At 46.8% G+C, this 27,123-nt stretch overlaps 3 protein-coding genes across 7 annotated transcripts; all 3 read left to right on the forward strand.

The window, feature by feature from the left end:
- Nucleotides 1-221: 221 nt before the first annotated feature.
- Nucleotides 222-20,151, forward strand: LOC128348086 (olfactory receptor 5C1-like). Of its 3 annotated transcripts, none has more exons than XM_053303625.1 (2): nt 222-380; nt 19,053-20,151. In XM_053303625.1, the coding sequence occupies exon 2, from the start codon at nt 19,058-19,060 to the stop codon at nt 19,991-19,993; it is 936 nt and encodes a 311-aa protein (XP_053159600.1). In that variant the 5' UTR covers nt 222-380; nt 19,053-19,057; the 3' UTR covers nt 19,994-20,151. The 3 variants fall into 3 exon arrangements, with proteins under 3 accessions (XP_053159600.1, XP_053159598.1, XP_053159599.1); XM_053303623.1 differs by lacking the exon at nt 222-380 and adding an exon at nt 11,637-12,770; XM_053303624.1 differs by lacking the exon at nt 222-380 and adding an exon at nt 11,643-12,104.
- On the forward strand, nt 3,181-10,498 carry LOC128348088 (olfactory receptor 1361-like). 3 transcript variants are annotated; one of them, XM_053303627.1, is made up of 3 exons: nt 3,181-3,583; nt 7,283-7,355; nt 7,578-10,498. In XM_053303627.1, the coding sequence occupies exon 3, from the start codon at nt 7,591-7,593 to the stop codon at nt 8,527-8,529; it is 939 nt and encodes a 312-aa protein (XP_053159602.1). In that variant the 5' UTR covers nt 3,181-3,583; nt 7,283-7,355; nt 7,578-7,590; the 3' UTR covers nt 8,530-10,498. The 3 variants fall into 3 exon arrangements, with proteins under 3 accessions (XP_053159602.1, XP_053159603.1, XP_053159601.1); XM_053303628.1 differs by lacking the exons at nt 3,181-3,583; nt 7,283-7,355 and adding an exon at nt 5,708-5,719 and having other exon boundaries at nt 7,603-10,498; XM_053303626.1 differs by lacking the exon at nt 3,181-3,583 and having other exon boundaries at nt 7,073-7,355.
- A 4,664-nt stretch (nt 20,152-24,815) lies between the features above and the next one.
- LOC128343733 (olfactory receptor 12D1-like) lies at nt 24,816-26,835 on the forward strand. The gene is made up of 2 exons (XM_053293168.1): nt 24,816-25,484; nt 26,797-26,835. Exons 1-2 carry the CDS (start codon nt 24,816-24,818, stop codon nt 26,833-26,835), a joined length of 708 nt encoding a protein of 235 aa, XP_053149143.1.
- The last annotated feature ends 288 nt before the right edge of the window (nt 26,836-27,123 follow it).

The following is a 27,123-nucleotide window of genomic DNA, read 5'->3' on the forward strand; positions in this document are numbered from 1 at the left end:
AGAGACATGGGCGTAACTGGGGTGGGCAGCCAGGGCACGTGCCCTAGGCACCACTGTGGGGGGTGCCACTCCAGTGCCTGCCACCCCCACTGCATTGCCCACCTGCCCAGCCCCATGGCCCCTAAGCCACTTGCCCTCCTGCTTGCCTTGCCCTTCTGCCTAAGATCAGAACCTCATGCAAATTGCAGAGCTCCTTCTCTCCCTGCCTCTCAGCTGATCGGCGGGTGGGCAGGGCTTCCAGAGAAGCCTCCATGCAGGCCTCCCTGAAGCCTGAACTCGAGTAGGCCGGCAGGCCCCAAGCAAGCAAGGAAGGAGGCAGGCCGAGTTCTCTGCAGCAGACCCTCTGCCCAGGCCAGCCAGCCCAGCCCAGCCTTCGTCAGGTAGATTGTGAATTCCTTTTTGTGGTTACCCGCTCCCGATATATAGGGTTCTGCTTGCCATAGGGTTTTGATATGGAGAGTGGGGGCAGAGAGACTGAGAAGTCTCTGAATATTTAATTTAAAACAGATTGGGAAATGTTTGGCTTTAGAAACAAAAACTATCTCAAAAGGCCTATAAGTGGCTTGTTTCATGGCAGAAAATTACAAAAACTTCTGGAACAAACAATATTATATTATACTATTATTTTTCAGCCTGTTATAATAACGGGCGCTAGGTTCCCCACCCCCCACTTTATTCCTTCTTCCTTTCTCTTGCCCTTTTTTTTTGTTTCTTTTTTCTTTCTGACTCTCTTTCTTTCTTTCCTTTCCTTCCTTTTCTCGTTCTCCTTATCCCTCTTTTTAAAAAAATTCTTTTCTTTCTCTTTTCCTCTTTTCTTTCTATAATGGGTGTGCTCTTTGGGGCTCGTGGCTTTTTTCTATTTTTTCCCCCTCTTTCTTTTTTACAATAGTGGTCTGCCGGCTCTAATCTCCCCCCCCCCCGATTAAGGGCCAAATCGGCCCAAACAACTTCCTCCGCCATCACCGCCAACCACCCACCCGCCCTCCCAGCTGCCCGAGTCCTCCTCACCCCCGTCTTCGGCCCATCTTCGGCCCGCATCAGTCAGACGGTCAAGGACCATAATCTGAGAAGGAGAGAGGAGCTCACAAACAAAGCTCCTCTCTCTGCAAAGCCTCTGCCTGTTGCGTCCCTTGTGCCCAAAGCACAAGTTCGGGGAGAGGCTTTGCAGAGAGAGGAGCTCTGCATGCGAGCTCCTCTCTCCTTCTCAGATTATGGTCCTTGATCGGCCGATTGTCGCGGGCCGAAGATGAGCCGAAGACGGCGGTGAGGAGGACTCGGGCAGCTGGGAGGGTGGGTGGGTGGTCGGCGGCGGTGGCCGCGGCGGCAATTGTTTGGGCCGATTTGGCCCTTAATCAGGTGGGGGGGGCAGCGGGGGCGACTGGTGGTGGCAAGTGAGAGAGCGGCTACTCTCACAACCCTCCCGGTTCCCCCGCTGCTGGCTCAGCCCTCCCAGTTCCCCCGTTGCTGCTTCACTTTTTCCCGGTCCCCCTGCCACTAAACAACATGGCCGCCCGTGTCTGGACAGCCATATCTTTCACGGTCGTTCTGGGCATGCACTCCGCGCATGCCCAGAACAGCCGAGAAAGACACGGGCCGAAGACAGGCACGGGATCACGCTGAAGGGTTTTATTATAGACGATTCATTCATTCATTCATTCATTTATAAATGCACTTATGTTCAAGTTGTTTTGCAGAAGGTCTGAGTGAGAACTGTGAAGCATGTGTTGTGCTTTTATGTTATTTTTCTTGTGTGTGAACTGCTCCCCAATATCTCACAGGGACTTCAAGATAAATCTGGCCAACATGTGAATGCAGCACCTCCATTCCAGAGGAGATGTGTGTTAAAGGGCTTTAAAAGCCCCATGTGAAAAACCTCCTGGAATCAAACTTTACTGAATTTGTTCAGAATTCTGAGAAAACATACATAGGCTCACCCTGCATGGTTGAAAGTCTCCTTTGCTAATCTGCAGTGAGGGGCTCATTTTAATAATTAGTGTTTCTATTGTGTTCTAGGCATTAAAAGTAGAACAAATATATAGTACTCAGTGTATATCATTATATATTGTGAAGTGGGCATGTGTGTATTCAGTGAAATGTATTCCCAGGCAGCATACTTATTTTGAAATATCAGACTTAAATCCTTGGGGGCCTGGGGTGTGTGGAGGCCCTGGACTTTGAGGGGCTGGGGGCCCATTTTAAAATCTCATCTTGGCCCATTCCAACCTTGCTATGCCCCTGGCGGTCACTACACATGGGTGTCTGCACAACACCTGCACAGAAGAAACTTCCATGTAGAAAATGTGTCTCTTGTAAATTGACCCTGAATTTTCCATCCATGACTGGGATATCTGAGAGTTAGAGTCAATAATAAAAGAACAGCACACTGCTTGTGACAGGAAGGGGCAAATTACAATGATTCCTTAGTCTGGCAGGGGCTGGTTTTGGCCCTGGCAGAACTTGGCTGTCGGCTGCTGTTGCAAATGCCTCTGTCTAGTGTGGCAAACTAATGTATTCTCCTCCCTCTTCATGTCAAAGTAAGCACTGGTGTGGTGAATGCACATATACCCCCTCATGAGCCAACAGTCATCACAAGACAAAGGCTGGCAGGAATCATTCACTGGTTTATAGGCTCCGCCCCCACCCCCTCCACCTTCTTCTTCCCCTATTTTGCTAGTGGCTATTTGGGCAGGTGATCCTCTAGGACAGTGATTCTCAAACTTGGGTCCTCGGGTGTTATTGGAATTCAACTCCCATAATCCCCAACCAAAGGCCACTGAGGCTGGGGATTATGGGAGTTGAAGTCCAATAACACCTGAGGACCCAAGTTTGAGAATCCCTGCTCTAGGACAAAATCATGTTTTTAAAAAAGCATGAGATGAGACAGAGAAAATGACACTTGGAATCCTCACATAACTCCTGACTGTTGTTCTAAGTCTTTAACAGAGATGGCTCATGTTTTCAGGTTTTGATCAACAACCATGTCTAGATGGTACAGTGTTCTAGTCTAGATGGTACAGTGTTCCTTTTAAGATGGATTTCCAGATATTGACTACAAGTCCCATCATCCCTGTTTGGACAGGGGTGCAATTTCAGTGCTTGTCCTAGGCATTATTTTCCCTAGATATGCCCCTGCAAAGAGAGATCCCTATTTGAGAGACTCACAGCCTAAATGCCTGGCAATCCTTGCTATTAATGTCCTAGCCAAAATCTCTCTCTAAAAGCTACTATCACTACATGATTCTAAAGAAACTGTTGAGGAGAAGGAACATAAACCAATAGCAGAACTTCTGGTTCTGTATCTTTCATTCCTAACATATGGCAGTCATAGGTGTTTGAGAACAACCTTAGTAATAATATAAATTCGTTCCTCTTCTACATAAGAGCCAAAGTCCCAGGACAGCCAGGCTATTGGTTTTGTCTTTTTCACTAATTAGAAGCTTTGGGTATGGTTCCCAAGAGACCTGGAAAGGAATCATGGGCCCAAATAGCTGGAATGTTCCTTCAGTATAGCTTTATCTTCCTTTCTCCTGGATTCCTGTAGTGCTATTAAAGGGAAGGACAGCATCTGCCCAGAACACCTCAGGTAAAGTACATGAGACTGTGGGTACTGGTTATGCATTTGTCATTAGATGGCGAAAGGTGAGATTTATGGTCTATCTACCCAGTCAGTGTTGTCTTCCTAGCTAATAGGTAGCAGCATTCTAAGCAAGGTTAGAGAATGGAAAACTAGGTCCAAGGTATTTTAATTGTGAAAGGGACGTTTGCTGGGGTTTGTGGCTGGAAGTTGGAGATCCTGAATTCTGCTTCAGTTATGTGGACAAGTGGACATTTCCGTGGTTAAAGAAAGGTAAAAATACTCAGGAGCCACAACTGCATTGTTATATCCTGTATCCTGGCAGACTATCTCAACCCTGCTCTCCCTTCAACAAGCTCAGGATGCTGTGTGGTCCCCCACCCATTTGATAATACGAACAGATGCTCTGAAGCAGATCAAGCTGACAAAGAGTGACCTGCTCAATGTCACCCACTGAGTTGGATGGCTGAGCAGAGATCTGAAACAGAGTCTCTCCTATATAAGTCCAACATGTTATGCATTAGACCAGGGATTCCCAACATTGCTCTCCCAGTGAATGTCCGCTCTTTGACATCTGCAGCTGCTTTTACAAAACAACTAAAGACCTTTTTATTTGTTCAGGCTTTTACCCCTTAGGGACTGCCGGGTCTCTCAACTCTGCTGCTTCTGTTTGTCTTTTTTTAAGGTTGTGTGTGTGTGTTTGTGTTTTATGGTTTTTACTGCTTAATTGATGATAAGGTTTTAAATGTGATTGTTTATGGAGTTTTATTGTATTTTAACTTTTGTAAACCACCTTGGAATGCCTTATGAAAGGCGGTATAAAAACTGAACAATAAATAAATAAACATTGGGTTCCTAAGTTAATGAAACTGCTCTGGAGTGCTGGCTACACACTTCTGACTAACTTTTTGGGCTAAGGTGGGGAATCAGCAAATCTAAAGGGAGCAGCTCATTACAATGTTTAATTTGTACAAAGTTTTGGTCTGGAAATAATGACAGAGATTGGGATACAATGCCATCAGATTGATTTCAGGGTAATAAGGGTACAGAAATGCAGAAAAATTGATTACTCAAGATAAGCAATACAATATTAACTAATAAGTTGGATAAGACTAATTTGCCTCACGAAGAGGCGTTTTAGCTTGAGGTCTGAATCAAAATCTACTCCAGGCTGGCCAGAGAAAAAGTCTTAGAGAGCAGCTTTAGATTTTAAAGAGAATAAGGAGCAAGAGGAACATAGGCTAGTTAGTACACATGGGATCTCTCTGCAAGAACAGGCAGGAATGTGGGGTGCAGAGGCAAGTGAGCCACTGACAAGCCAGGAAGCCAGAAAAAGTCTAAAGGGGGTCTGATCTCAAAGGACCAGTTCTCTGAAGCAACCAAGCGTGGTGCATAGGTTGGACTTGGAGATGGGTCTACACTGGAGGCTGGAAGCAGAACGGGCACAAGGGCAAAGACACAGGCAGATGGAATGGCCAATGCCAAGACACAAGTACATTTATTTTATTGATTTTATTTATTGTTAAATTTATATACTGCCTTTCATTAAAGCAATCCCAAGGCGGTTTACAGCAAAAATTTAAACACAAGATGGTAAAAAAGACACAATTACAATATTAAGGGGGGGCGGATTAAACAAATCTGATTAAAATTTTAAAACAAAAGTATAAAGGCAATACAGACTATAAAGAGCAGCAGCAGAGAATCAAATAAATGCCTGGGCAAAAAACCAAGATTTTACACTTTTTCTAAAAGCTGCGATGGAGACCGAGGAGTGAATAGCCACCAGGAGAGCATTCCAGAGTCTGGGGGCAGCAACAGAGAAGGCCCTGTCCCGCGTGCACGTCAACCAAGCCTCCCTCATTGTTGGATACCTCCGCTATCCCGGGCCCAAACATGCAGGCAGTGGTTCTAGAAAAGCACACAGCTTGATGGGGTTTGGGATACAAATGGGCAGAAACCTGTCCTTGGGCCATACACGGACCACACCTTTTTGCTGATGAGGATGACATCCATGGTGAACAAAAGAATACATGTTGTCCTATTCAATCCTGGGTGGGTGTGCTCTAGATGCTTTAACTTGTGTCTGCCAAGCCAAGCAACCTCTTTTGTGCATTTACACAAAAAGGAGCTATGAGGAGCACTGTCCAATCACGTATTTGTACTTTTGACCTGGTGATTGTCACCCCAAGCTGCTTATGCTAAGCGACTGACTCAAGAGTTTGCCATTTTCAGATGGTTGAAGGGAAGTCATGTTCCCATGAGTTCCAGCCAAGATGGAGTCTGCAAGCCTGCCGATCCAAAGTACATAGTGGGATGCTTCTTTTAGCCCCCCAAACAGGCTGTTCTCTTAATCAGGTGTTGGACTACACATCCCACCATCCCCAGACACAATGTATTTTGGCCATTGTGGGTGGGAATGATGAGAGCTGTAATCCAGCAGCATCTGGGGACCCAATGTCAGGGACCCCTGCACTAGATCTCATTGGCTGATCTTCAAATTCCAGATGCTACCTGCAAGCATTGCAAGCATTGAGGATGCTATTTTAGTGCTTGGAATCTCCAGTCCAAAGCTGTGAGATTTGTCAGCCTGTTTTGATGGAGAACAGTACAGGGCCAGCAAAGGCTCTTCTATCTGCATGCCTAGTATTTCAAAAGGAGCACGAGATATCTGAGGGTGGCTACAGAGTGGGGCAAATTGGAGGGAAGTGCTCCCTCAGAAAAGTAGTTCCTCCCCCGTTCTGTCCCCCATTTCACTTTCAGAAATCTAGCATGTGGGACAAAGCACGCCCTTACTCAGAAATGCACTTTGCCCCTACTTTGCCTGCCCGCTTATTTTTTTCTGGTGCCACCAGTAAGGATATCTCTAGCCTTTCTACTGAACTTTCCTTGTGCTCTAAATAGAGAGGATGCCCTTGTCTAGACATATCCTAATGGCCAAAAGTTTCTGGGTGGATTGGAGAGGGAAAAATCTTTGGGCTCTGTCTGTCATCTGCATAGCACTTAGAAACATCCTTTTTGCCAAAATATTATCTCACCTGCAGAAATGTTCACAGCATATAGACACTGAGCTTACATGCACACATCTGATCCTGCCAATTTTGGCTTCTTTTAATATTTCTTTAGCTGCATTGATTCTAAAGACAGCAGAGGAATCATACAGCCACTCTCCACAAAGAAATATGTAAACAGATGCTTCTGTTGCCCACCATCTACTTTTGTGATCTTGCTGTCCTGCTGAGGAAATATCCAGGCTTTCAGTTTCTTCTGCACACCTAGTCTTGGGCTTCACTGCTTCATTCTTCTTCCTCCTCTTCACACTCACTAGTAAGCACCATTCATTCTCCCTTCCCCTCTTTTCTATTCCTTTTTAACACCCCCCTCTGCATTCCATAACTGCAAGTGGCCAGCACAGTCTAATAATATAGACATTACTCATGACTGCATACACAAAACCACTTATGAGCACTCTGAGGATCTTTACGGTATTTGGAAATGTACAGTTTTGGGAAATGAAATGTTTCTTGTGCCTCATTTTCTGTGAATGAGAATTATTGCTTGTTTACCAATAAAAGGGTATTCCTTGTACTGTATGTTTAAATTGAATTCACCCATACTAACTTAGCAAAGAGGCTCTTTTTAAAGCAATGATTCTTATATTTAGCAGAGGGAGAGAGTAACTCTATTTAACTCTATTTAACCCAGCAGAGTCTATTTCCAGTGGCTACTTCTGGTGTCTACCTTGTATTTCTTTATAGATTGTGAGCCCTTTGGAAACAAGGTACCTTCTTCTTTTTTTATATAAATGCTTTTGATAACTCTTTTGTTGAAAAGGGGTATTATTGTTCACTGTTCCATTGAGACATAGTTCATAAGATGTAGTTTCTTATTTTGTCCCAAAATCTTTGATCTAGGGTATCATTTTTTTCTAAAGTGGCTATGTTTTCTAGCATCCTTTGCCTAATACTCAGTGTCTCACACTCTTCTTTTTACCACTTTACAGATTTGGTAATAGGATGGGGGAGGAGAACAGCACTGTTATTTCTGAATTCATACTTCTTGGCATCTCAAGGCGACAAGATTTGAATGTGCTTTTCTTCACCATCTTCCTCATCATGTACCTCACTACAGTGCTGGGGAATCTCATCGTCATCCTGGCCGTAAGGCTGGATGGCCACCTCCTCCAGGCCCCCATGTACTTCTTCCTTATCAACCTCTCACTGGTGGACATCTGCTTCATGACAACTACTGTGCCCAAGATGTTGGCCAACACACTCTCTGGAGTTAGTAAGATCTCGTATGGTGGGTGTTTGGCCCAGATGTACTTTTTCATTGCCTTTGGCATAACTGACAGCTTTCTTTTGGCTTCCATGGCATTGGACCGCTACATGGCCATATGTCGGCCACTGCATTATGCTACAGTGATGAGCAAGCATGTCTGTTGGCTGCTAGTGACTGCCTCCTGGTTGGTCTCTCATCTCCACTCTCTCCTGCACACCCTCCTGATGTCTCGCCTCTCCTTCTGTGCAACCAATCATGTACTCCATTTCTTTTGTGATGTCTTCCCATTGCTCAAGATTTCTTGCTCCAAAACACTCCTGAATACCCTGGTGGTGCACACAGAAGGTGCACTAATTGTCAATGGAGCTCTAATATTCATTGCCCTCTCCTATGCACGCATCCTGATAGCTGTGCTAAGGATTCCATCCACTGAAGGAAAGCGGAAAGCTTTCTCCACCTGTGGCTCCCATCTGACCGTGGTGGGCTTGTTCTATGGCACTGTCATCTGGGTCTACTTCCAGCCCTCATCCAGCTTCTCAGCTGAAAAGGATACACTGGCTGCCATCATGTATACTGTAGTCACACCCATACTCAATCCCTTCATCTACACCCTGAGGAATGACAAGATGAAGGATGCCCTGAGGAAACTTTTGGGTAGGAAGGTCAACACCTAAAAGAAGCAGGTCTAACTTTTGTCAATATTCAAGATGAAAGGGTTAGGGTTATGGAACCAGCAGCACATGAAGAAGCAGGTGACAGACTCCTTGCTCTCCAAGGCATGTGTGTGCAGTTGTGCTGGTGGCATTGCAGAGGAGACCGCCACACTGCCTTGGAAAGTTGAGCCCAGGAAGGTTGCCACTGAGCTCAGTGGCTGCTCATGCCCCTGCCAGTTATGATGGGATGATATCGGGCCATGCTGGGGCTGGGCTGCAGCCAGGCCCACTAGTCTTGGCTGCACTGCCTTGGTGGGGAGGTGTCAGGGCAGCAGCAGTCACAGTCTACTCTCAGTTCTGCCTGTCTGGGAAATTCCTGCAGGCTGGTGGTGGCATGGGGGGAAATATCCTGCATGATTCGGGGGGGGGGGGGCAGAGACAGTGGGGGCTTCTGCCCCCCCCCGACTTCTGCCCTGAAATCCAGTGGGAATGGCGCCACTAAATATGCTATTTATCCCAGCCTAGCTCTTAAGGAAGGCCATAAAAACATTAGAAGAGTTTTGCTGGATCAGACCAAAGGGTCACTGAGTTTCTCACAATGGCCTGTCAGATGCTTCTGAGATGTCCGCAAGTGGAACATCTGAATAACAGTTGCAGAGAAACATCAGTGCTGCTTCTCCTACTGCTGCTTCCCTACAACAGGCAACATACAGTACCACCTATGAACCTGGATGTAGTATATAGCCATTATGACTAATAGTCATTGGATAAACCCATCCTGCATGAATTATTTAATCCCCTTTTAAAGCCTTTTTAAGGCTAGTATCTATCACCACATCTTGTAGCAGCATCAAATTAATAAATAATAATAATAATAATAATATCCCATACTTTCTGTAAAGAAATGCCTCCTTTTGTCTCCTTGAATCTCCTGCCAATCGGTTTTATTGGATGGACCCAGGTTCTAGTATTATGGGAGATAAAACTATTCTATTTTTCCATATCATGCAACGTTTTATAAACTTCTATCATGTCCCTCACTTTAGTCATCCTTTTCCAAACCAGAAAGCCCCAAATGTTGTAGCCTTTCCTTGTAAGGAAGGTGCTTCAGCCTCCTGATCATTTTGGTGGTCCTTTTCTGTACTGTTTCCAGCTCTTCAATATCATTTGCAGGATATATTGATCAAAATTGCACACAGTACATAGGAAGCTGCCATAGACTGAGTCAGACCATTGGTCTATCTACCTCAGTATTGTCTTCACATACTAGCAGTGGCTTCTCCAAGGTTGCAGGCAGGAATCTCTCTCAGCCCTATCTTGGAGATGCTGCCAAGGAGGGAACTTGGAACCTTCTGCGCCATCCCGTAAGGGGAACATCTTACAGTGCTTACACATCAAGTCTCCCATTCATATGCAACCAGGGCAGACCCTGCTTAGCTAAGGAGACAACATGCTTGCTACCACAAGACTAGCTCTCCTCTCCTCTTCCATATGTGGCTGTGTGATAGTTGGCAGCAGCTCCAGTCCTGTCAATCACCTTTTAAAGCCCAAGGAACTGTCCTCCAGGTGGGATTCCTAAGGGAGGGGCTTTAGAATGGAGCAGAGAGTGGCAGTCTTACTGGAACTGTCTTACTGGAAGCACAGAGTGTCTAGGGATGGCCAGGGCTAGAGAGTGGATCTCTAGAGATATAGGGTCTGTTCTGGTACTGGTGGGGTTCCAGGCACAGGTTGAGTAGGATATGTGCCTATAAGTGATCCAACTGTGGCTACCTCAGTCAAATTGTTTTCTGTCTGTCCATGTACACTGTGAAGAATGTCTGCCAGTGGGTGTAATCTGTGTGTCGTGAATCTTGTATCACTTCTATACACTTTAGCCAAGTCTTGTGATTGTCATTAAAGAAACCATTATGAGTGTGAAGCACGGCAGAGAGAGAGAAACCTTTGAGCAGCTTGTACATAAATAAACTTGATTTTGTTTTATTTAAAAGTACATCCTGTGTCCAGCGCATTATACTTTCTCCTCACGCAGCTCCCAGCTCTCCGGGGGGTTGTCAGGATAAAAACCCAAGCAGGAAGAACTTGGTGGTGGCAGCAAAGATTAGATAAAGGGAAGTTGAAATAAATACACATTTCTTGGTAATATTGGTCCACCTAAGTATAAAGTTGTTATCCTCTCCAGTTTTGAGTACAGACCCCCTCACTAGCAGTGTCTCAGGTTGATAAGCAGGGTGACGCTTGTTACAGGCTGCAAAATTGATGATGATGATTGATGATTTATATAACATTTTTCAACAGAAAAGTTCCCAAAAAGGTTTACATAAAAAACAGTGAACAATAGAAAACAGGTGGCTTCCCACCCCCAAGGGGCTCACAATCTAAGAAGAAACACAAGGTAGATGCCAGCAACGACCACTGGAAATTTGTGTAAGGGCATTATAATATTAGCAGTTTCATTTTCAATCCCTGCAAATTGTGTATAGTATTTAACCTCTTCCCCTCACGCCCCCTCAAACCTTGTTTCTTCAGGCTTCTCTAGAAAGTTCTGGTTAATATCACAACTTAGAAGTTGCACTCACCTTCAGCTCAAACTAGTGCCACAGACATCTGAAAGTTTCCCTGTAAGGGGCGTCTTTGTCTTAAAACCTTTCCCTGTCCATTTAATACAGTTCCACTGCCACCAGTCTTTAATCCTTAATATTAAATCACCCTTGAGTCTCACCCCTCCTGCAACAGACAATAATAGGGCATGAATGTATAGGGGAAGAATGGCAGTTCAGTCCCCAAATAGCAAAGCAAAACCAGTTTGGTGAGAAAGCAGCAAAGCAAGAGGTCTTGAGACGGTTCTTTTGTACCGTAGAACTGCAAGGATTTATTTAAAGAAAAGGTTACAAACAAATGTTGAAAAGCCAGCAGCTTAATTTCAGCTGTAGCTCATGGCTGAAGAGAGAGACCAAAACAAACAGCCATCTCTGGAGAGACAACATGGAGACTTACACTGAAAGGACAAAGAGGGGAGGAGTCCAGCACTTCCATCCATGCCCCTAACCACCCCCCAGTGGTCACCATGAGACATTGCAGCTTAGAGCTGATGCTGTCAGGGTCCTAGTTCCAACAGGAAATGCAACAGCAGGCAGTAATAGTGCATTGATGTGATTTCAATCAATATTGAAACGGACTTTCGTTATATTTTAAAAATCTTTAAAGAATACGTTCACAATTTTTCAGTCAGGTGTTAAAAATGGAGGGGAAAGGGGGAAATAAATAATATGCAGAAGAGGTTGAAGGGACTGGTTAAATGGCAGGTCTTAGTCCTATTCCCTGTGGAACCCACCCGCCAGATCCCCTTTGTTCCCTGCAGCCACTGTAACTCAAGCCCCGGGACGGAGCGGCCTTGTTCTTCCTTCTTCCAGCCACCGGTTGGTTCTGAGTTGGTGGTTGACCGTTGAGCCCTGGAGATTCCATGGCAGTTTTCAGTTGCTGAAGAAGACTAGACCAAGACCAGGGACCTGAGCCTGACACCCAGCTCCCCGAAGCCTTCCCCGAATGGAGCCACACCATGTGCTCTCCCTCAGCCTTCCCCAGAGATCAGTCCCAAGGTGTCTGCCCTCACCCTCTCCCCACTTTCTCCCTCAGCTCTTCTCAGACGCCCCTCTGAGCTTCCTCAGGCTCACTCCTGAGGCACCATTTTCATACCATCTCAGAACCTTCAGCCAGAGCCAGCCAAGTTCTCAGTCTTGAAACTCACAGGCCAGGACCTTCCCCTGAGGGGCTCTTCTCTTGGTCTGCTCAGGATGTCACCGGGAGGAGGAGAACCGAGTACCAGGGAGGGCAGACGCGGCAGCAGCGGGACCAGCCATGCCACAAAACCAGCCATGGGCACCGGGAGGAGGAGAAACAAGCGGGAACTGGGGAGGGCAGAGGCGGCAGTGACGAAGGAGAACAAGCGGGAACCGGCGAGTGGGGCCCATGGGGGTGGTGGCCGCGGCAGGGCAACAGTTGGTGGTTGCGGGGCCGGCCCGGCAGCAGAACGGCAGCCCGCAGTGGGCCCCGATACCAGGAGCTGAAGGTGGGAATGGGTGGAGCAGTGGCTGTCCAGCAGCCGCCCGCAACGACAAACAAGCAGCGGCAGCGGCCACAGCAGGCCGCGTGGCATGGTGGGCCCGCCGCGGCCGGCATTGGACCCAGTTGCCTCCTCCTGCTGCTTCTTCGCCGCCGCTTCCAAAGTAAACTGTTTGCCGCCCGGGAGGAGGAGCGGCGGGCCAGTAAGGAAAAAAAAATTCAAGGGGGGGGAGAAAGGGCAGGGGGAAGGGGCAAGAGGGAGTGGGGCAGGGGGGAGGGGCAAGGGCAAGAGGGAGTGGGGCAGGGGGAGGGCAAGAGGGAGGGGGGAGGGGAAGGGCAAGTGGGAGTGGGGCAGGGGAAAAGGGCAAGAGGGACTGGGGCAGGAGGATGAGAGGGAGGGGAGGGTGAGAGAGAGGGGGGAGGGGGAGGGAGGGCAAGAGATTGGGGTGGGAGGGAGGGGAAGAGAGGCAACAGTGTGGGGCCAGAGGAAGCGGTGGGCCCAGCCGGGTGGAGGAGAGGGGGAAAACGTAACCCAACTAGCACCCGTTATTTTAAAACGGGCTTAAAAATACTAGTAGAAGATAAAAGGCTAGGAAGTAGCATGGAATCAATGTGTACAGGAAGTCAGATAGTACTTGGAACTTGCATGAAAGCTCTGAACATCCAGCAATTTATTGCTGTCAGAAAATGTCCATGCAATTGGTAATTAGACCTCTGTAAGGGGGGGAGGGGCTATGGATGAGTAAACTCCCCACAAATCAGTATGGGGACAATCTTTCGTAACTGGATTAATTTTCCAATTTAACACTTGATAGTCCTCCAAGCAAAACTGGAGCTGTTAACCCTGAAGCAAAGTGTTGATGATCAGTGGGAGCCACCGAAATGGGGTTTGCGGGGAGAGCGGGCTTAGTCCGCTCTCCCCACAGACAAGCAGTCAGTCTGCTTCAGGCAGCCACAGCAGCTGCCCACATGACTGCCAGCTCCATCACGGAGCCAGTGGGGGCCACGCAAGTGCACAGGGCATGCTAGAGAGACCCCCGAGCCGGGAGGCTGCTTTTAAGCCTCCCCATTGGGGGTCTACTCATGAGTGGCCGTGGTGTGGAGCCGCGCCACGGCAGCACACGATCCATTAACCCTGGTTAGCGGAGCACTCGCTGCACTAACCTGGGCTAAGAGGAGGGCTTCTCAAGCGGGTTACCCGCTTGTAAACCACCGGGCTCACCTGCGAGCCTGGCAGTTTACACAAGCAGCAAAAATCGGGCTTGGCTCTCCTAGCCCGATTTTTGCTGGTCATGAGAATAGCCTCAATGACTATCAGGACTGTTGGGTAGTTCAGCAAGCAGTCGAGCAGGGCTAGGCAGTCTAGGAGGAGCTCATTCTGTCTCTGAGCAATACATTTTCTGATTGAAAAGCCAGGACTGAGTCAGGATTTTCATAGAGCAAGATGGAACTCTGTTGGTTCTTTATTTTAATTTTATTGATTGATTGATTGTCAAATTTATATACCGCCTTTCATTAAAAACAATCCCAAGGCGGTTTAAAAAAGTTAGAAAACATAATAAAAATGACAGTTAAAAGTATTAAGGTAAAAATAGGACAACAAATCTGATTTAAAACATATAAAATACAAACATAAAAGATGTACACGGATAAAAACACACAGAAGCAGCAATAAAACAATCATGTAAAGGCCTGGATAAAAAGCCAAGATTTAACATGCTTTCTCAAAATTGTGATGGAGTCCAAGGAGCGAATGGCCACTGGGAGAGCATTCCAAAGTCTGGGGACAGCAACAGAGAAGACCCTGTCCCGCGTGCACGACAACCGAGCCTCCCTCATTGTCGGCACCCAGAACAGAGCCCTCTCAGATGATCTCAAGTGGGCAGCAAGTGCTCGCTTCAGCAGCACATACACTAAGCAGGCAGCAACCCTTGGGAGCAGATATCAGGTATCCCGGGCCCAAACTGTTAAGAGCTTTACAACTCAAATGGCACCTGGAAATGGGCAGGATCTCTCGATAGATGACTGCAACGCCCCCTCCCCAACCCTACAGCTGGGGCTGCTGCATGCTCAGGAAACCTGGAGGACAGAGCTGAGAGAGACCAACCCCTCCCAGCTCATACAACCAGGTCTCCGTCACACATACCAGGTCAGCATGCTCATCCACAATCAGATCGTGGATGAGAGATGTTTTAGCATTGACTGACCTGGCATTCAGCAGCAGCACCCTAATCCTTGAGGGAGTGTTCTCAGAGCTCCCAGGGGTCTCAGGGTTGGGAGAAGAGCTGGAAAAAGGAACAAGCCTCAGTTGCCTGGACCATTTCCCGCTGTAACAGCCAGCCCAACTCCCACCGCCATATCTTCCTCTGCCCGCTACCAGTGAATCACCTAGTCTCCAGTAGGATGTTAGCTGCAGTACCACCCTCTGGCCATGTTTACTGGTGGTGATGCAGTGCAGCAGAAATCAGGCAAGCAGTTCCCTCCACCTGCCACAGTGTCACAGAGAGCAAGGTCCCTGGGTCTTGAAGTCAGAGCTCTGACTTTGAAAGCAGGGCCAGCCCACTGTGAGGCTGTCACCTCTGGCAGTTGATTGGTGGGAGCCCCCACTGCCAATCAGCTCTGCCTGCCTCTTCCATCCACTCCACAACTTCTCCTCCAACTCTTCCTGAGTTTCTGGAATAAAAAAGAAGAGGGGATTGAAACTTAGAAATGAGGAAGTGTAGAAGAGAGGTGAATAATGCAGAGGACTAAAGTTCAACTCATCTTTTACAACAGGCAGCATCGCTGTCCCTGACTTTGTCTTGCCCCCTCTACACTTCAGTGTGCCAGCCAGGCCGGAAGTGCAAGCTGTCACTTCTGACCTGGCCTCGGAATTAACACACAGAGCCCCCTGGGTGATGGCTGATTTCCCCATGAGAGGGAAGAAGAACCTGCCAGTCTCTTCAGACACAGGGGCAGACACTTCCTAGACAAATTGCTCAGAATAAGGAATGCAGTGGGTTTGTAGACAGGCGTGGGCTAACCCCTAAGAAACTTGAACGGCTTACTGTAGGTGGAAGAACTTTGCCATTACTGATCTAGAATATTACCTCATCAGCCAAGAAGGAAGGAAGCAATTTTATGCTCAGGTCTTTTCCTCCCTCTATGGCTAAGGGCATCGTCCTCTAAGTTGTCCATGATTCCTCTGCATCTTTCTCTGAAGTGATAACCCCTTTAACTCCTCTCCAGTGTTGCCTGTAACAAGGATTCCCAGATGTTGTTGACTACAACCCATAATTCCCAGCAAAAGGCCATTTCAGCTGAAGGTGATGGAAATTGTAGTCAACAACATCTGGGAATCCCTTTTACAGGGAACACACTGCACCTCTCCCCCGCAACTCCCATCATAGAGCTACCTAAGAGCCACCTTGCTCTGAGGAGAGGAGAGGCAGATGCAGCCTGGGGAATTGCCACCATCCAGCTCCCATGTTCTGCTGAGGGAACCCCTCTTTTCCCCAGCTGCCACCACAGAGCTACTTAAATAGGGTCAGAGGGAAAGTGAAAAGAAGATAAAGCTTAAAGAGCACAGCATGTGAAGATCTGTAAAAGTCTTCATGTTGTTTGTTGTATGGTCTTTTATTGATGCTTATCCTTTCAATGCTTTTATGTAAACTGCTTTGGAAGGTTCGCATGAAAAGCAGTATATATGGTGTAATGGCTAGAGCACTGGACTAAGATCAGGACTACTTAAGTTCAAATCCCCATTTGGCCATGAAACTCACCCAGTGGGGTGATCTGAATTTAAATGGAGATTTGAACTTAATTGACTCTGGACAGTCATTTATCTGTTAGCCTAACCTACTTCACAGGGTAATTGTGAAGATAAACATAATCATGTAGACCACTTTGTGCTCCTTGGAGGAAGAACGGGATATAAATGTAAAAATAAATAAAAAAGAAGTGCCAATCAATCAAAAAGAAAAAGAAAAAAAGAAAAAGCCAGTGGCAAACATTGGCAGGGGGAAATTGAGTTCGGTAAATCATTTGTTTGACTAAGTGGTGAAAGCTCCTGTAGAAGATAGAACTGGGTTTTTTTGTCCCTTGAAAGTTCATCTACATTTCTCATCATTAAATAGGAAAAATTACAAACTAATCAGTCTTTCATGTTATTTACAGAAGTTATGCACCATGTTTCACTAGTGGGAATAATGACACACACACACCCTTTTTTTTTTGTAAGACATAACTTCTGTCTTTCTAAAGAGTGCCATTAATTGGGATAAGAAAGACCTTCCTTCCTGACTGGATAACAAGACCCTCTGGGTGTAGAGATGCCAAACAAACTGTCCCCACAGAGCTCTTGATCAGGAAGCAGAGACATGAATAGGGGATATTAGATCATCTTTGCCTAGAGGAGATAAAGGAGGACATATCCTAAAACAGAATGAAAAACTATAAAACAAAGCAGTCAGGGTCACATAGCTACATGACAATGGACAAAGGGGATACTTGGTCTCTCTCTGCTCAGGTATGATGAAAACTAGGGGATGACTGACAGTGATCAGCCAATGGATTCGTAGCTGACCTGATAACTGGTACGCTGTCTTCCAAGTCTAAAGAAGGAATTATTTTTCTGCTGAACAAATTGGCTAGGAGTGTGTGTGTGTGTACGCACTAATAGACAAAATTGCTAATAGAGCAAGCAGAGCAAGGAAGCATCAGGTGGGACATTCAGCAATAGGACAATGAGCCTCCAGCCATCTTTTATCTACATCTTGGTAGGTCCATTGATTTGTACATGCAAACCAATGCAAGACAAAAACTTTTGGAACCTGTGGCAGGACTTTGGTGGGGCTATGAATGAGATTTGGATGAGTAAAGGTCAGGGCTTGGGAGGTTTCCCTCCCACTTCCCACCTCCTTTCTGCATTGCCCCATCCATTAATTTTGTGCACACAAGAAATTATTTTTCTGTTCTGTGTATATATCTGCTGCCCAAAACTCCCTTGTTCTCTGGGCACTCACACCCCCTCTAACCCAGGAAAATGCCCGGGTTTAAAAGTTGGGCTTGTCGCAGAGGCAGCGTTGGGATCAGCCTTGATCCTGTCGGTGCACACGAGCAGTCTTACCCAGGTAGGGCTTTCCTGACCTGCATAGGGCTGCTCATATGCACAGCCTCACTGAATTCTAAAACTGCCAGGTTTTGAAATTGTGCAAAACTTTATTTCAGCACTGGCAAATAGTACATAGGCTTCATATCCATACAACTGCCTCAAACCACAGGAGTGATATGTAGCCATCATCTGCCCTGGGTCTCTATAGCTTCCAGGGGACAGTCTCAGCAGCAACTCACACTTGTGCTTCTCTTTCATACATACTTTGCTTTCAAAGTATCTTGCAACTATTGCTTCCTGCTGCACTGGAGCTGTTGAATGGAGAAGGGCAGCTTCCAGTTACATAAGCCTGAGCTCCATTTGCAGCTATGGGTAGACTATGTGCCCTTCCAGTGGCACACATAACGAAGGAACGCCTGAGCACGGTGGGGTGACCAAGAGTCTGGCTTCCGTCATCCAATCTGGAAAAGAAGTGTAGTATTCAGGGGGGGGAAACATAACCGTTTCAGGGGGACAGAATTCTTCCCAGATTCCTCAGGGGTAAATCATTCTCTGCAAAGAGAACTTCTACTGTATTTACCTTAATCCAAGACTAAGCCGCCCCACCCCCCGCCGCAAGTTCTTCCCTGTTAGAAACCAGGGGGTCATCTTAAATTCAGAGTTCTCCCTTTGGGGTAAATACAAGTATAACCTGTATTTAACCTCTGTTTTTAAGAGACTCATCTTAAATTCAGAGGCATCTTGTATTCAGGTAAATATAGTATTTCTTCTTAAAGCAGAATGTTGGATCCTCATTGAGTCGAGTCTCACGATCAGTGAGACCCGGTTTGTAAGAGTTAGTGGGGAGAGCGGGCTCGCCCGCTCTCCCCGCACACAAGCAGGGCGGGAGCCCTGGGCAGCCAGATCGGCCACCCACATGACTGCCGGCTCCATGATGGAGCCGGTGGGGGCTGGGGAGTTTGAAGCCGCATGGCCCCCGGAAGGTCCAGTATGCCCTGCGCGAGTGCACAGGGCATACTGGGGAGGCCCCCAAGCCTTGCCGGGGTCTACTCATGAGTAACTGCGGCACAGAGCCGCACCACAGCTACTCACAATTTTAAAAAACTGGGTTTGCAGAGCGGTCCGTCCGCAAACCCGGTTTAAGGGACAGGCTACTTGAGCGGGTTATCCACTCAAGAACCACTGGGCTCACAGCCGAGCCTGGTGGTTCTCACGATCGTAGAAAATCAGGCTAGTGGAGGCTAGCCCGATTTTCTACAGTTCTGTGAATAGCCTCCCTCAGTAACATTTGGGCAAAACAGGGTCAAACAATTTCTTGATAAAGGAGGAGTGAGTCTACCTTCTCATGGTAAGGTGAGAGGGAAGGATTTAATATGGTTTCTCCCTCCAACAGGTCCAATGGCACATCGCAATGGCACAGTAGTGAGCGAGTTTCTCCTCCTGGGCTTCACTTCCCGCCGTGACCTTCAGCTCCTTCTCTTTACCTTCTTCCTGCTGATCTATCTCCTTGGCCTGGTAGGAAACCTGTGCCTGGCAATCCTCATCAGGGTTGAACGGCCTTTGCACATTCCTATGTACTACTTCCTGAGCCATCTGGCCCTGATGGACTTGTGTTCCTGCTGCACCGTGGCCCCCAAGATGCTGCTGGGCCTCTGGAAAGGACATGACACCATTTCCATCCCAGCCTGTGCTCTCCAGATGTTCTTCTTTGCAGCCGCTTCTGATGCCGAGTGTTGCCTCCTGGCTGCCATGGCTTATGATCGCTTCGCAGCTATCTGCCGCCCACTTCACTATGGAGCTGCCATGCCTCAGCACCTTTGTCGCCTCCTGGTAGCAGTGTCGTACTTAGCAGGTGCAGCTTCTGGAGCCATCCACTCAAGCATGGCATTCTGCCTGCCTTTCTGTGGTGCCAACACTTTGGACCACTTCTTTTGTGACATTCCTCCAGTGCTAGCTTTGGCCTGTGCCAGTACAGATCTTAATCAGCTCCTGCTGTTGACCGTGTGTGGGGCGATCCAGAGCTTCACTCTGGTAGCCATTATGGCTTCCTATGGCATGATCCTCTGTACAGTAGGGCAAACAGGATCATGGCGAGCCATATCTACTTGTGGCTCCCACCTCACTGCTGTAGGGGTGCTATACAGCACCCTCATTTTCATGTACCTACGGCCCGAGAACACATATGCCTCCCAGACTGACAAAATGGCCTCTGTCTTCTACACAGTGGTTATCCCTACCCTCAATCCTGCCATCTATAGCCTCCGTAACACTGAAGTGAAGCATGCCATCAAGAGGTGGCTAAGTAAAAGGGGGCAACAAACACGCTGCTTCTGAGTAGACTTTGAAATAAAGGGAGTAAGAATCAGAAAGAATCTTGCAAAGTCACTTTAAAAATCAGTATTGTTGATACTGATGTGCTCCATGATGTTTTCTTCCATCTGTCTCCATTTTAATCTCACTTTATTCCTTGCTCAAGTCTCCCTCCCCACAGGATCTACAGGTAATTCACTTCCTAACTGGGATAACTGATCAGTTCAATACTCAAGAAGGCCATGCTCATGTCCAAAATAGAAGTGGCAAGGGCAGGGGTGGCAGGGAGGCAGGGATGGGCCTATCTTCCTCCCAATCGGTGAAGTCCTCTTCAGTATGTCATCATGTGCCCAGACAATTCACACTTATCTGTGCAGCGTAGATCTCGGGAGGCCGGGACTTATTTTTCAGTCTTCCAGGTATCTCACAATGCACCATGCGATGAGTGTGGTGCATTGAGGATTTCCCTGGGAGTTGCCGACTCTGTGTATGCTCAGGCTAAAGAGCATGACTGCACTCTTTAATCCAGGTAAACGCCCAGGTCAAAAACTCAGGCTACCAGGGGAGTGTTGGGGTTTTGCGATTATTTAGCAAAGCACCAAGGAAGAAGCTACCACCAGAGTACAGAGTTTAGTTGTTGCAGCTATTTAGAGTAACACGCATGGAGATCACTGTAGAATGTAGATTCTAAGTTACTTAACTAGTTTATTGAGTTAGGAAAGATTTATCCTGTCTATCAGCTACATAATGGATAGGAAGGGAGAGAGAGAGAGATGTTTCCATCTTCTCTCTAGGAGGAAAGGAAGAGGACTGACTCATTAAAGAAAGAACCTGAGGGGTCAAAACAGGGGTCATAGAGTAGAGGCAAGCAGGGACAGGTAAGGAGACCCTCACTAGCTACCTCTGCTCTCAATGCCCCAGTGGTCATTAAGGTAGTTGGTACAAAAGGTCAATGCACTGGAACTCCATCTCCAACAGGGAGGCAGCACCGGGTTCAGCCTCAATCCCGGTGCTGCACATGAGTAGCCCTACCCAGGCAGGGCTACTCATGTGCACAGCCTCAATGATTTGTCAGAAGCTGAAAGAGTATTGTCATGTAGTGACAGCCAGCATGGTGTAGTGGTTAGAGTGCTGGACTAGGACCGGGGAGACCCGAGTTCAAATCCCCATTCAGCCATGAGACTTGCTGGGTGACTCTGGGCCAGTCACTTCTCTCTCAGCCTAACCTACTTCACAGGGTTGTTGTGAAAGAGTAACTTAAGTATGTAGTACACCGCTCTGGGCTCTTTGGAGGAAGAATGGGATATAAATGTAAGAAGAAGAAGAAGTAGAAGTAGAAGTAGTAGTAGTAGTGGAGGCAGAGAAAGATGATGGCAGAGGGTGTAGCACCTTATTAGAAGCATCACAGCTTGGAGGAGATCATTTTAGGCACCAGAGGAAGCAAGCAACAGAGCATGAACTACAAAGTTAAACAATTATGCAGATAGTGGAGGATTTTTCATTATGTTTCAAACAAATGTACAAGAAGCTTGGAATAAACTAATTTAAAATCCCCCCGCCCCTTCTCAGCCTCAATTCACATTGTTTTTCCAAGGGCACTAGGAACATTAGCAATAGCAATAGCAATAGCACTTACATTTATATACCGCTCTATAGCTGGAGCTCTCTAAGCAGTTTACAACGATTTAGCATATTGCCCCCAACATTCTGGGTACTCATTTTACCGACCTCGGAAGGATGGAAGGCTGAGTCAACCTTGAGCCCCTGGTCAGGATCGAACTTGTAACCTTCTGGTTACAGGGCGGCAGTTTTACCACTGCACCACCAGGGGCTCCAGGGGCATTAGCAAAGTATTGCTGAATGAATAGATTTTAAAATATATATATTTATTTTGCCTTTGACTAGCATAATTCTGCTACTCCAGAGGTTGCCACCTTGGATCCCCAGATGTTGTTGGTCTACAACTCACATCACCCCGGCCACAATGGCCTTTGGCATCTGGGGACTCAAGGTTGGGAATCCCTGCAGTACTCTATGTGGACTAGCAGTGATTGCATTATTCTCCACCCCCTGCAGCTGCTGGAACATATGGTGTGCTCCTGAGTCTCAGTATCAATCACACACAAATGGTAACATATATCCTAAGAAAGGCCAGCAGTAAGTTCAACTCATCTGAGTTTGGAGGGATGGGGTGGGACTAAAGGTAAAGGTAAAGTGTGCCCTCGAGTTGGTGTCGACTCCTGGCACCTACAGAGCCATGTGGTTGTCTTTGGTAGAATACAGGAGGGGTTTACCATGGCCATCTCCTGTGAGGTACGAGACGATGTCTTTCAGCATCTTCCTAAATCGCTGCTGCCCGATATAGGTGTTTCCCATAGTCTGGGGAACATACCAGTGGGGATTTGAACTGGCAACCTCTAACTTGTTAGTCAAGTCATTTCCCCATTGCCCCATTAGGTGGCTGGGGTGAGACTAGGGCATTATAAAGGGATGCTTGGGAGATTCAGTCACATTCTATGGGAGAAGAATGTGTACTTTATAGGGACAGTAGCAGAGGAGGCAGCCTTGGAGACACCTCTGGGGCGTTTTCCAGATTACACACTGTAACTTACTCACACCACATCCACTAAGTGCCCCTCCAGATTGCCTGTGTTTCCACATCGGTGCTGCTACATTGTCAGCAGGGTGTGTTCATATTTCCCATGCCTTGATTCAAATCTTAATGAAGCATTTTTGCCTTACAACATTGTAAATGCTCTGCAGGAAAGTAGCTGTATTTTTCCGTTGCAGGAAGCCTTGACCCACATTTTATTCGTTGTAGCGTTTTGGAGTGTGGAAAATTCTTTGCACCCACCACATCTGCTTTGCACATCCCTGCACTGCAGACCTGCCACCACACCATCACTACCAATAGGTACCCTCTCACCCCCTTTTAGTTAAGGAATCCCCTTTGCTTGTAAAGGGGAATCCTTACCGGATTGCCAACGCAACGCGCTCAATGCAGCGCGGGCTGATCTCCCTTCCGAACGGGGCCGCAAGGCCCCATTTGGGAGGAAGACCATGCCCCCCGCATCTGACATCAGACATGGGGGTGTGACTAGCTGGGCCCCTGCATCTGACATCAGATACAGGGGCAGGGCCAGGGGGTGCCGGCAGCCACACACGGGCTGCTGCCAGTTTCTCTACACTCCTGGTTAGTACATAGGAAAACTTCAATAAATCATAATTGCCACCGGCCAGAAAGCAGAAGATGGAACAATGAGGACTGCTATTGCATAGTGGCAAAGAAGCCGAGCTATTAATCAGGAGGTTGAATCTTGACTAGTCATAAACTCACCACAGGGTGGCTTTGCAGACATGGCTTTTACTTCAAATCTCCTCCAGAAGGGAGTGTGCCAATCCACATATTAGTTGCATTTACCCCGAAGTCCCTGCGGGCTATCAGGGATCAGTACAGACATGACTCTGTTTTCCTCCGAATCAAGCTCTGCGCATTCTGGCCTAGTTCAAATTATGTCCTTTTAAAACAAACAAACAAACCTGAGGCTTCTGTTATGCCCCACCGCTTCTCCCTTGATGTGTGTAGTGGCCATTGCCAGTAATTTGGTGTTTTTCAAAACTCAATGAAGGGGAGTTTGACAGCTGTGTTGGGTATGGTCTGCTCTGAGTGATTTGCAATTGCAAGTGCTGGGCAGGGAGGGGTTGTGGCAGATTAGTGAAATTCTGTGAAGGGAGTCCAGAAGGGGAGGGAGAGGGAGAAATTCCTGAATTAAACGCAAGCACAAACTGCAAGATGTGGGTCTTAACATAGGCTTTAGATATGCAGAATGGAGACTACAGCTTGATGTAACCTGAGACCTTTTTGTCTGAGCTGATTTGCCTGCATTTTTCTTCATGACAGAGAAAGCAATGATTTCTACTTTGAACTTCCCTGCCTCTTAGATGGTCTGGGGTGGGTGTGGTGGGGGGACATGAGGTGATGAAGGCAGTCACTCACAGAGCCAAGTTCATTATAAAAATCAGCAAAGATTTGGGTCAGATTCTGCAGGCTCAGATGAAACGTTCTGCTGTTTGATCTGCCAGCTTGGCAACTCGTCATGCCATTCTTCCATTCATAGCTGTCAAACAAACAACAAAAAAAGGTCTCTCACCTGCTTTTTGTTGTGATTTGTGATTGGTTGGAGGAAAAACCCGGAGCAAGCTGGTGAGAACTTGCAGGTAAAAGATCTGCCAGGGACTGTGGAGAGGAGCCAACCTTATGTAAACTGTCCAGTTAATCCCCTGAATTAAACATCTTGCGAATCTACTGTGGAGCAGATTCGCTCTTCAAATACCCCGCAGCATGAAGGCATGTGTGAAAAATCTCCTGGTTGCCTTTTCTCAGTTTCAACCTTCTATTGGCTATAAAGGAAAGAAAAAGGAAAGGATTGCCGTTGAGTCAGTGTCGACTCCTGGCGACCACAGAGCCATGTGGTTTTCTTGGTAGAATACAGGAAGAGTTTACCATTGCCATCTCCCACACTGTATGAGATGATGCCTTTTAGCACCTTCCTATATCGCTGCTGCCCAATATCCCTGCTGCACCATTAGGTGGCTTCTATCAGCTATATAGAGATAATTATACTGACCTATCTTACAAGGTTGTTGCAAACATTATAAGAAGATAAATTATGTAAGTCACACTGAACACTGGAAAGCACTATATACTGTAAATTCTAAGTTACAGTATTATTACAGTTGCTACTACATTTTTAAAAAATTGTCTGGCTAGCTCCATTAATTAATTCATTTCTTTTCATCCTCAGCAATGCTTTCTCCTCCTCTGCTTTCCACATCTGCCAGGTTGATGCAGAACAGAACATTAGTCACTGAATTCATTCTGACTGGTATGTCAGATGCCTATGATTTCTATGGTTTTCTCCTTGGTCTCTTTTTGCTCCTGTATGTAGCCAACATCTCTGGAAACCTAGTGGTGGCAGCTGTCACCTTCTGGGACCCACAGCTCCAGACACCCATGTACTTCTTCACTGGCAACCTGGCTTTCATTGATGTCTTCTACTTCTCCACCACTGTGCCCAAAATGTTCTTAGGGCTAGCTGCCCATAGTAATCGCATCCCCTATGCAGGGTGCATAGCTCAGATGTTTTTCTTCCATCTTCTGGGCAGCACCGAAGCCATGTTGCTGGCCATCATGGGCTATGACCGCTACTTGGCCATCTGCCATCCTCTCCACTACCCTGTCCTAATGAGTCACCAGCTACGCTGGACCTTAACTGCCTCTGTGTGGACAGCCAGCTTCTTCCACTCACTTCTCCATGCCATCATGCTGTCCCATCTCTCCTTCTGCCAAAACAACTGGGTGGAGCACTTCTTCTGCAATATCTCCCCTCTCCTAGCCCTCTCTTGCTCTGACACCAGAATCAAGCGGACCTTGCTAGCTGGGGTCGCCTGTTCCATTATCATGGGTTGTTTTGCCTTAACACTGACATCCTATGGTTTCATCCTACGGGCAGTGGTAGCCATACGCTCAGCAGAAGCCCTCCGACGTGCGTTCTCCACCTGTGGGGCTCACCTCACTGTGGTGGCCCTCCATTATGGCTGTTCTGAGACCATATACCTATGTCCCCACTCAGCAGAGGCGTATCTAGGGAAAATAGCGCCTAGGGAAAGCACTGAAATTGCGCCCCCTGTCCAAACATCTGACACCCATCTTTCCGATAACTTTACCATAAAATCAGCTCAAAAATACAAGTTAAGCTCGTTAATCTTTTAATATTTCAAAAACTATTTAGCAGTGGACATAGCCAGACCAAAAAAATGCTGGAAAACTACAAATTTCAGTATGCTGGGGCTCATGAAATACCCAAATACTATATGGAGGTGTACTTGGAAAACTAAACAGAAGTGCCTGTCTAATTCTCTACTATGCATTGTAGCATCACTATTACATAAGTTTTAAAAATAAATTGAGAATTTGACTTTCCCCAGATACTAGGGCCTTGCAGAGGCCATTTGAGCATGCATGGCGGCCATTTTGTTTTTGGTGGCCATTAAAAAATTTTTTTTCATTCTTAAAAATGGCGCCCCCCTTCAAGTGGCGCCCGGGGCATGTGCCCTGCCTGCCCTACCCTAGATACGCCCCTGCCGCTCAGAGAGCACCCTAGAAACAGATAGGGCTGTGACCGTACTGTATACAGCAGTCACACCAGTTCTGAATCCACTAATCTACACCCTGCGTAACAAGGAAGTCAAAGCCGCTCTGAGAAGGGCCATGGGCAGGAGTGCCTGTACCCAGAAAGGGTAAAGAGAGAGAGTGCATAATGTTGCAGAAACACAGTGGCTTTGGAGGCCACCCATAAGTCCACATCATCGCCTTCAGGCTAGCATTCAACCTTTCCACCAGTCCATTGCGCTGGGGATGGCAAGCTGTAATTTTTAGAGGTCTTACTCCACAGCATTTCCAGAGACACTCCATCACCTCAGAGAGAAAATGTATGCCTTTGAGAAAACCTCTGAAGGGAATAGGTATTAAATAAAACCTCCAATTGAAGTTAAAGCCACTGCCTCTGGATATCCTATTACAAAGCCCACCACTGTTTCGATATATTTTTTCCCCTTTTCAAGTGGGTTTACTAAAGGGACCCAAAATGTCTATATTCCCACCCTGTAAAAGGCTTCTCCTATGATGGATATAGGCTGCAAGGGGGCTTTGCTCTTATGCCTTTCCTTTCCTACTGTTTGGCATGTTTTGTAGTACTCAGTCACTTGTACTATTCCAGATCAATAAAAATAGTCATTAGCTGTAATTTTGTTCTGTTCCTTCCTAGGTGACCTGCAAAAGGCAAATCATGTGCCAGTTCCAGTAAGCTTTTACAAAATCGTTGGGGTACAGTCAGTTGTATGATGGGTTCCCAAGATACTTAGTCTTTGCATAACCACAACCTATATAATAGTTCTTTATTCCAAATCACCTCACTTTTTCAATAAAGGGGATTTTTCTTGTGTTGCAATTATCTTTAAGAATTCCAAGCTAGGATCAATCAATCTATCTATATTATGGTCATATACTAGCATAAATTATAAGGGTGACTACATGTTAAAAGTGAGAGTAGATAAAAGGTGATTACATATAAAATGGTACATATTAATACTAA

The sequence above is a fragment of the Hemicordylus capensis genome, chromosome 2, assembly GCF_027244095.1.
Source record: "Hemicordylus capensis ecotype Gifberg chromosome 2, rHemCap1.1.pri, whole genome shotgun sequence".
Taxonomy (NCBI): Eukaryota; Metazoa; Chordata; class Lepidosauria; order Squamata; family Cordylidae; genus Hemicordylus; species Hemicordylus capensis.

Coding starts and splice junctions, on each gene's coding strand:
- LOC128348088 (XM_053303627.1), top strand. CDS start 7,591: ATGGGGGAGGAGAACAGCACTGTTATTTCTGAATTCATACTTCTTGGC.
- LOC128348086 (XM_053303623.1), top strand. CDS start 12,581: ATGGGTGGAGCAGTGGCTGTCCAGCAGCCGCCCGCAACGACAAACAAG. Junction 12,771..19,052: donor GGAGGAGGAGCGGCGGGCCA/GTAAGGAAAAAA, acceptor TCCCTCCAACAG/GTCCAATGGCACATCGCAAT.
- LOC128343733 (XM_053293168.1), top strand. CDS start 24,816: ATGCAGAACAGAACATTAGTCACTGAATTCATTCTGACTGGTATGTCA. Junction 25,485..26,796: donor GTTTCATCCTACGGGCAGTG/GTAGCCATACGC, acceptor GTTCCTTCCTAG/GTGACCTGCAAAAGGCAAAT.